At 38.4% G+C, this 9776-nt stretch overlaps 2 protein-coding genes across 2 annotated transcripts in view; one reads left to right on the forward strand and one right to left on the reverse strand.

Annotated features, from left to right (window-relative positions):
• Positions 1-3444, reverse strand: part of LOC107090099 — an 8146-nt gene extending 4702 nt beyond the window's left edge. Inside the window, exons 1-2 of the mRNA XM_015383285.1 lie at positions 2937-3444; positions 437-581 (exon numbers count right to left, since the gene is read on the reverse strand). Coding sequence (XP_015238771.1) covers positions 437-581; positions 2937-3341 — 550 coding nt within the window. The 5' untranslated portion in view covers positions 3342-3444. The remainder of the gene's footprint in view (positions 1-436; positions 582-2936) is intronic.
• Positions 3445-6172: 2728 nt separating this feature from the next.
• Positions 6173-8645, forward strand: LOC107090100 (chromosome unknown open reading frame, human CXorf21). Its single transcript, XM_015383286.1, has 2 exons — positions 6173-6304; positions 7699-8645. The coding sequence occupies exon 2, from the start codon at positions 7701-7703 to the stop codon at positions 8643-8645; it is 945 nt and encodes a 314-aa protein (XP_015238772.1). The 5' UTR covers positions 6173-6304; positions 7699-7700.
• Positions 8646-9776: the final 1131 nt, after the last annotated feature.

Below are 9776 nucleotides of genomic sequence, written 5' to 3' on the forward strand. Positions count from 1 at the left end.
CCATCCAGACATACATCCAGCCATCCATCCCTGCTGAGGTCTCGAAGGGTGGTAGTGCCATCTCCGGCAGTCTATGGGCGAGAGGTGGTCCACCCTGGACAGGAAGGCAATCTATTTCAGGGCAACACAGAGACAAACAGGACAAATAACCATTCACCCACTCACTCACACCTATGGAGAATTTAGAGAGGCCAGTTAACCTAACAGTCATATTTTTGAAGTGTGGGAGGAAGTCGGGAGTGCCAGGAGAAAACGACACATGCACATGGAGAACATGCAAACTCCATGCAGAAAGACCCTGGGCCATGAATTGAACCCAGACTCATTGCTGCAAGGCAGCAGTGCTGTGCACACTGTGCAGCCCCAAACCTATTTCATTTAGTCTATATTAATACTTACATTTAAAATCTATGGAATGATAAATTTTCCTACTCACCTATGAAGTCTACATCTGCATGGCCACTGTCTCTGTAGGGTTTACGCAGAGGTTCGCTGTCACAGCTGGCAATAACCTTGTCAAAGAACTGTAGAGTGTCCTCTTCTGTTGGGACTAAAGGTGCAGATGGTTTGACTCTTGATATCTGGGATTGACCGTAGAGGAAAAAAATGCTTTTCACTCTTTCCTTCAATACACAAGATTTCGTAACGCTTTAACTTTCCACCATATCAAGTAAAAAACACCAATGTCAATGAATTTTAAAGAGATTTTATGTCATAGTTAGAGAACTACCAATAATTTTTTTTTCGATTCCAATCCGATACAATACCTGGGATAATTGTATCAGCTGATATCTGACACCGAAACGAATCAACTGTTGGGTAAATGAACCATATATTTTGCCATGTGAGTGAAGGCTTTAGCCTTGACATAAACTTTGCTAAAAAAGGTAAAAAATAAACACCGATACAATGTACTTTACATAACTATTGATAGATAATTAAGAGGAGTGGTGGCCTGAGTGTTTGGTCCCGAAGATTCTGAGTTCAACTCCCACAGACTGCCACTCTGGGTTACTGAGCCAAACCCTTAAGGGGATGGGTCAAATGCAGGGGTGAATTTCTCTAGTGTGAAATCAATAAAGTTAAATTATAAGCAGCAAAAAGAAAGAAATAACAGTTCCTTGTAAAGTGCACCGGATTTGATCTCTGGCATAAAATCACTGATATCCAATCCAGGTAATTAGTCAACATCGTAGCCAATATCCGATCCAGGTGTTGGATCGGTGCATCTCTAGTCATAGACCAAAACAAAATAGTGCATGGTGTTGAAGTGTAAGGGTAAACGATAAAATACATATATAGATGTTCACAAAAAAAGGAGTTTTCACCTACCTTTACTAAAATGTCCTCAAATAAAAACCTTGAAAAATCATCTGTGAAGCCACCAATTAGTAAACTGGATCCACCTGTGTTTTATTTAATCTTAGCTACTCCTATAAGATGATCAGTGACGAACAAACACCATGAAGAACAAGTAACACACCAGCAAAGTTGTAGGTTAGAGGTAGAAGTTAAATGCATGGTCAAGTTGTAAGAGAATATTGCAAGCTTTGAATGTCTCAAAAAGGTATTTCTAGTCAATAAACTATAAATGGAAAGCATATGCCACACCTGTAAACCTACATGGCTGTCCAACCAAACTGACAGGTCAGTCAAGGAGAGTGCATCTTAGAGAGCAAATAACAAGGACTAAACTAAACAGAGGATATTTGTGGAAAAAACCTACTAGTTTGAGAAGGACTTTGGCTTTTGGTAGAGGAACAACTAATTTTATTTATAAATTTCCCAATTCACCAATTCACAACACATGTCATCTCAAGGCACTTTACAATTTAACCACATCATACAGTCAAATTGTTTAAAAGTTTTCTGTCTAAGGAAAACTAGTTGATTGCATCGACTCATTGACTCGAAGGCAATCCCTCACACTAAGCATGCTTTGTAGTGAGAGTGGAGAGGAAAAAATCCCTTTTAACCTCCAGCAGAACCAGACTCAGTGTGAGCGGCCATCTGCCGAGGCTGACTGGGGTGCAAGAAGACAGAAGCAGACATACAGAAAGAAGCAGAGATACAAAAGGAAACTGTAAATCAACTCCACGGGCAGCCCTGTTCAGGAAACACAAAGCCAGGCAGACAAGCTCCGAGCCAGCTCCCATGTCAGAGGATGAGGAGAGCACATCTAGCCAGTCAGTCAGAGAAACAGGACTGCACTGAAAAACGGTCCAATCTCGAACATCTATAAACAACTTCTGTAGAGTGGGAGAATGGAGATAGAATGAAATTGAGATAGAAAGATGAAAAAGGGATCCCTATGTCCTCCAGCGGTCTAAGCCTATAGCAGCATTACTATAGAGATAGCACAGGATAACCTGAGCCTCTCTGGCTATAAGCCTACCCATAAAATTAGAAAGGGTGTCTGCCTCGTGGACCAAAAGTGGTAGTTGGTTCCACATGAGAGGAACCTGATAACTAAAAGATCTGCCTAACATTCTACTTTTAGACATTCTAGGAACCAGACATATAAGGAACATAAGGAACAATCATATATCTGATATAAAATTAAGCTTGGCCATTTAAGGCTTTATATTTGAGAAGGAGGATTTTAAATTCTATTCTGGATTTAACAGGAAGCCAATGAAGAGAAGCTAAGAAAGAAGAGATATGATCTCTCTTTTAAATTTTCATCAGAACCCTGGCTGCAGCATTTTGGATCAGCAGGTCTATAAACCTAAAACCTACAACCAGAGCTGTAATATATATATATATATATATATATATAGGCTTTAGATCAAAATACTACGCTGGAATGGCCCGGCCATGGTCGAACAGGAATCAATTCAACAATCAGTTTCAAGACCTGAAAACTAATTCGCACTGATCCTCTGCACAATTTGAACTCAGGTTAGAAGAAACAGTTACTTTTAAACACATATTACCGGTTCCTCCATCTTTGGTGGAGGGTGTGTGGGTTTCTTCTTTGGAGACTCTGTGGCCTTGGCATCGTTGCTCTTCAAGTCACTTACACTCTTAGTGTACTGTCTTCTCAGAGCCACCAAAGCCTCCAGGTACTCCAGACAGTTCTGGTTCTGTGAGTACAGCCATATCCTGTCTTCTTGTCTCTGGTAATAGTACAGAGTTGACTCAATGCTCACGCTGCTCTTACTCCGTGTCAGAGTGGACCCCTCGGAAGAGCGACTTTTTTCCCCCACCACCAGCATGGAGGTGCTGCGGACCAGTCGGACCGTGCAGGCATTGTGGTAGTCCTCCTGAATCCCGCCGTTACGCCCGGCTTTATTTCCATGATGGTTGGGATGGAACACATTGTTGAGCTTCTTGAACATTCCTCTAAAAGGATTCAGACATCCTTACAGACTCTCACCTTATTTCCAGACATTCAGACTACTCCAAGGAAAAGAGCAAGAGAAACTTAAGCTAACCCTGTCGGAGCTGTTTACTGGGGCCAGTCTCTGTCCTCGGTGCTGATGTTACCAAATAAAAGCAGATCTGAAAACAAGCTTCAAACCTGATCTCAGCATGTCTTTAGTGTTGCTCGGCAACATTGCTGTAGAATTGGTCTGGTAACTCTACACTTGGTGTTATCATTACACTGAGTGGTTGCAACCCTGGCAGGTATTATTACCAGCAGCAGAGTGACGCATAAACTAAACAACAGAGTCCAGACTTTTAGTTGCCCCACTTATAAAACCATTAATTCATAAACATCTATCATAGATCAAACTAAGGATAATTGAAGTTTATCCATTATATAATGGATATATAAGTTGTAATCTATTTTTTTTTTACATTTTGGAATTTAATATTAAAAACAAAAAGCTTTATTGATAGAGAGATTTATTTTGCAAATAAGCATTTGCATAGGATTTCAGTTCACTCAGAGTCATTTAAGTCTAGTGTTTCCTCTATTTATTAATAATACAGTATTTTCCTCTTCTGTTGATTAGCTACTGGTGTTTTTGAGCTCCCCTGTCTTAAGCAGAGGAAGTAAGCAAGATGTCTAACTCCTGTGAGACATGTGGAGAAGGGGCTTTTATGTTGGGAAAAACCCACCCCCTGACAGGGACAGTCCCTTTATGCACGTAACTGATATTTGTGAAAGATTCAGTTCTGTTAAGACAAATACTTTACTAAACGGGGTCAATGTCTTCCAAGTTTCGGTTTATTGCAAACAGATTCTGAGAGTGAGACTTTCCTTTTAATTAAGATAATTCAGTGTATTTATACAGCACCAAAAAACAACATGTCAGGACTTTGCAGATTCTGTTAAATCCTTTGATCATACAGACAGACAGATTGGTTTATAATGTAGGCTTGTTCCCCCTGAAAGTGCTAACATCACAGGTCTTATTCCCGGTTTGTTTACCTTTAGCGATCACTCTTGTAATAACACATTTTAGAGTAAACAATTCTTAAACAGGTTTTAAACTTTAATATGATTTCATCTAAGTTTAGCAAAGAAAAGGTACTAACAAAGGTACCAACAAAGATATGAGCGCTGGCCTCATATCTTTGTTGGTGTAAAGAAAATCCCTTCTGGTCAGTTCTTATACTCCCTTGGCATAAATAAAAGGTTGGCACTAAGTTGGTACCTATTTGATAGGTATTGTCATTTTCCGATGTCCATGCCTACTTTACACGTGACCTGCTCTCTCTTCTCTGCCACATATGTCCCCCTTTATTGAGCCTTAAATGTGCAGTGGAGAATATTCTTTTTTTTTTCATTGAAATAAGTGGTCCTCCTAATTGTCAATCATCCTAGTGATATGTTTACGTAAGGTCGTCCTTCATGCTCCTCCCCATTTTCACTTACAGGTGCTGAGTCTGACATAGTGGAATAATTGTAAATACTTTTTTGGAAAGTAAGCTTGTATGAGCGATGCTAACAGCCACTTTTAAACTGAGCTTGCACAAGGAGAGATGGGTTCCTGCATGCTCTCACACGTGTTAAATAGACGTTCCCTCTCGGGAGCGGGTACAGGGTCGCGCATGTGCATTTTATTTTTTTTAAAGCGGAGAGGGTGGGTGTTTTCAAAAATTCGTGAAAATCCTCCTCTATACCTTTAAGAGAAGTAATATAAATTATGATTATGATGGTGATTGTTATTATAATCTAAATGGGCTATTATATCTATATCTATATATAGGCTGGCCCCTGTGTTCCTATTCTTTTCTACTTTCTGTGTTTGAACGATTTTACTCTTATCCTAACAAAAGAGATTTCTGGTTCAACTAACTTGACTCATTTGGAGATGTAATCAAACGTTACAATATAAATATTATACTGCATATAGAGACAAAAAAAACTGTCATTAATCGTGTCAAATTCACATCTATTATATCAGACAAACCTAAATATTTTAGGGTTTAACAAGTCTTTTTGTGAATGATTAACAGGTTAAAATATTTTCTATCTTGCAGAACTCCCGCTGAATAAAACTGAATATTTCTATGACAACCATGCTTATAATAAGTGCATGAAACCCTTTTACCAGAATTATCTGTGTTATTTATAAGACATTATGATTCAAACAGAGATATATTTTATGGACTGCAGTAATGGCACATTTTACAGTCTAATAAACAAAGTTAACAGGATATACTTAACTAAAGCTTGTGTTAAATCACCTTCTCCATTTGAATCCATGCTAACAATAGAAGGACATTTCATCTTCAAAATTTCACTTTGGAACCTGTCACGTTTTACAAAAAAAGAGGAATAGGTCTGCTCTACCGCTTAATTCTTGATAATATTTCAGCTTGAAGTTTCTTCTGCTTTTAAACACCTGTTTCCTTTCCACAGGAACAGCACCTTATTGGTCTCTCTCCACAGCTCATATGTTTGTTGATTTCTTTTTTTTATATATATATATATATATATATATATATATATATGTAATGAAGAATACCCAAATGCAAGGAGAGGAAAGTAAATCATAAATTGGGATAAGGAAGCAGAAATTAATGGCTCTAAAAGTCTGTTATATATCGCTGTGTGTATCAACTCTGCACAGTTTAGAGATATTGATTTGAAAGCAGCTCTGAAGTTCAGCTTCTGAAAGTGAGATGTGAGTGACAGAAGCCTGTAGTCCCACTTCCTCTAATAGAGCATATAAAACACTTTTCACACACATGCAGACTGCTGTACTCTGTCAAGAGGATAGACTTTTAGAAATTTCCAAGGTTTCTTCCAAAACTTCTGCATTCTTAAGGGAAGAAGAACATCTTCTAGGATTCAAAAACAAGCTGTAAGCAGAATTCCAAATTGGAAGTTTGATTCTGGTTCAAGGTAGGAGGACTTTTGATTATTATTAGTTTTTAAGTTTAGAATTTTGAAGGGTAAACATTTTCTCTGCAAAAGCAATGATAAATGAATAAATGTTCATTAATACCCTTAATTGTATACCAGAAATATACATTTTCTTACATTCATGCAAATCATATGCATTTATATTTTATGGCAATACAGCACAGATTTTCTTGAACTATATTTAGATTTCATATGACTGGAAGTGAATGTTATAAAACATTTGCATGCTCAGATCCATAGTCTTTCATGTACTTATTGTCTTTGAAGTATTTGAATATAAAATTATTTGTCCTATTGCATGTTCCTGCCACCACCAGTTTCACTAAGCAGATGTTGTGTTTAGGGTATGTATTTCCCTAACCACATGGTGCATGTACGTCGGCCTACATCTTATATCTTTTTTTAAATAATAGATTTCTTTGTGCCACCCTTCTGACTTCTTCAAAAAATACAACCTTAATGCTGAATCAGGAACCAGGACAAGAGCAAGAAAGTCCAAAACATAGAAAAGAAATCCGATCAGTTGATGCACTGATGCACTCTGAACAACAACAAAAATGGCTCCAGACTAACTGGTCACACTGGTGGTGTGCCTAACTCTTTTAGTTAGTTGTGCTGCCTCCATATTTATGTCAACCCAGTTAGCGGAGCCGCTAACTAAATGCCACTCCGATACATCTGATAACATGTTAACAACAGAACAACGAACAGATGAAACCAAGGGACATAACAACTTAGGAGGCTGCAGGTGGAAATTGAATAACTTAATTTGTCTTTTCTTGTTTAGGATGTTGTACAGACAAGAAACAACAACAAAAACAATCAACAGCAAAAATGCATCCATATACTTTCTCCTAAGTTTCCTATCACCTTTCTCTTCTCAATCTTGGCACGTAGAAGTCTTGATACCACAACCTGTCTCAGTTTCCACAAAACTGTTTCTATTTTAAAGTTCTCTGCAACTTTATTCCTGAGCTGTCTGGTGGTCACAATTTTTTTTATAAAACCCCTTACATAAAAGTATTTTTTTTTATATATGAAGCTATGAAGCTTCTGTTTATAAAATGTATTAAAGTTCAAGGAGAATGCATATTTGTGAGGGCATGGCACATATTTTAAACAGATGCTGAAGGCTTCTCTTTTGGCACTTTTTTTTTGCACATCTCTGGTGTTGCTGCTACTTTTCACATATCCATTACTGTAAAACTGTCCTCAATTGTCCCACAATTTCCCCATTGTGGGACAATAAAAAGGATTTTCTATTCTATTATTTGTGTAGATTGCTACATGTCAGGCTGTATTTCAAATAAACTGATAAAAACAAATTGAGTATTTTTCTTCCATGGAATGATTATTTGATTTTTGTTTTCCAGCAATGCTTTGCGAAGGGAGACTGCTGAGCATGACTTACTGGGAGATGGAGGAGGATTTGCTGCCTCCTCAAAAAACTTTCCAAATTGCTGGTGGACCACCCAGAACCTCCTTCACTCCAACCACCTCCAGACCTTCTCCACTCATTTATCCAAGCTCTTTGAAGGTAACAGCTGGCACAGAGACCTTGAGGGCTTCGGCCGACCTGAAAATCCCTCCGTTGTTAACCTCACATGTCCAAGCACTTTATACAGAGAGGCAGACCTCTGCAGAGATGGAAATCCCAGCCCAAGCTTACTCTGACAGTGGAGATACCCCCTTCTTAGTTCCCTCTTGCTGCCAGAGCATCTATGAAAACTACAGCGACCTCCATATTGGAGGTGAGCAGGTTTTGCCTCTTGTGACCAGTGAGGCCGATTTTAATGTCTATGCTGATGTGCAGCCTGTGAGGCCGTTCCTGCACTCATGTGATGTCCCGCCTGCAGTCGAGGATTCTCCACCAGGACAGAGAGGTCTACAGAACCTGCTCAGGAGAGGTTCAAACCACTGGAGACAGACGAGTGGTCGTGATCGTAGCTTTTTGTTTCAGGGTCGTGAGGGGCCCTTCTCCAATTCTCTTCTGAATCATTACCTGGAGCAGAAACTCTTGGATCTATACCAGCAGTACATGATTGAGAACATGGTGAGGGATGGAGCTCCAGGATCAGATGGGGATGTTGGTAATATTTGCCCCCTGCTGGGCTCAGAACTTGTTCTGACCAGCCTTGACCAAATCACCCAACAGCTTAGCCGGGAAGGCAACCTGGAGGCCGGCCTGGCCAAGGATATGGTCCTGAGCTGCTTGCTGCGGGTGGCCAGTGACCTGCAGTCGGGTGAGATCAGCACTCCCTTCCTGCAGATTTCAAATGAGGCCTCCAGGGAGCAGCTCACGGAGAGTAAACAAGAATAACCACAAACTATGTTTTCTGTTCTCCTTTACAATGAACTCTAAAGGTCTTCGTTCAAGATGTTCAGAGTGAACATATGAAAGGAAAGTAGATACCGGTAGGCATTCAGTGTGCTGTGTTTGTACAATTTTTGTTTTCTAATATGCAATAAACAGGAACTGAAAACCAAAACTGGAATTTCCTTTTTTCCCTTAATACTCATCTCTGACATAAATAAAATATAGGTGGCCTGTCAGACCTATAGATAAACAATTTAGTACAATTAATCTTTTAAAACATAATATTTTCAAGTGTAATAAAGAAAAATTTTGTTTTTACCTTTATGTCAAATGCAGTATTTAAAGCCATACTAGCAATTTTATGATCACCAAATAGCAATTTCTGCTTGGCCTTGCTGCACCTGGCCTTCACTCTTTGAAATGCTGAACAGCATTGAAAGAAACAACAGTATTTTATTTTCATTTTGTAAAGAAAATATAGCAGAACAGATTACTTAAAAAAAAAAGGAAAAAAAAGAAACAGAGGTTACAGGGCTTTGAAGACATGATGTGCACATGCATATGCATCGGTGCTGTATAACTTACTCTACCTGCACTCCAATGTGGTGATTTGTAATGGATTGAATATCGATTCTTAGGCTTTAATTATAAAATCTGACAATTTTATTCCTCTGGTGGACCAAGGATAAAGGAAACAATTTGAGTGATAAGAATGCATAAGCATAAGTTAGAATTGATTTGCAAATTCTTTTCACACAGGTCCAAAAGTATACAGGCTCATGAAAAAAATACATCAACCAAAAATATTTAAATTCATTTTATTTGGTAAATTCTTGAGAAGCAGCTCATTTTCTGTAAAAATCAGCAAAGTCCTGCCATGATTTTTATATGCACAATCAACCATTTTAAAACTAAACTGTTTTGGTTTTCTGTCAACAGTCATTTAGAGAGTTTAACATAAGAAAAACTGAGAAGGTCCAGCAAAAAGTAACAAAAAAAAAAGCACAGTCCTTGACAAAAACTTTCAAAATAAATAAAATTTACAACAATCCCTCCAAGAGAAAAATCTTTATTGTCAGAAAAGACAAAAATTTAGCTATTTGACTTTTTTGACCTGCAGGATGTTTGTAAGAG

The sequence above is a fragment of the Cyprinodon variegatus genome, unplaced genomic scaffold (assembly GCF_000732505.1).
Source record: "Cyprinodon variegatus isolate N-32 unplaced genomic scaffold, C_variegatus-1.0 Scaffold281, whole genome shotgun sequence".
NCBI classification, from domain to species: Eukaryota; Metazoa; Chordata; class Actinopteri; order Cyprinodontiformes; family Cyprinodontidae; genus Cyprinodon; species Cyprinodon variegatus.

What these genes read in the sequence shown, in the direction of transcription:
- LOC107090100 (XM_015383286.1), top strand. Translation starts at nt 7,701, where the DNA reads ATGCTTTGCGAAGGGAGACTGCTGAGCATGACTTACTGGGAGATGGAG.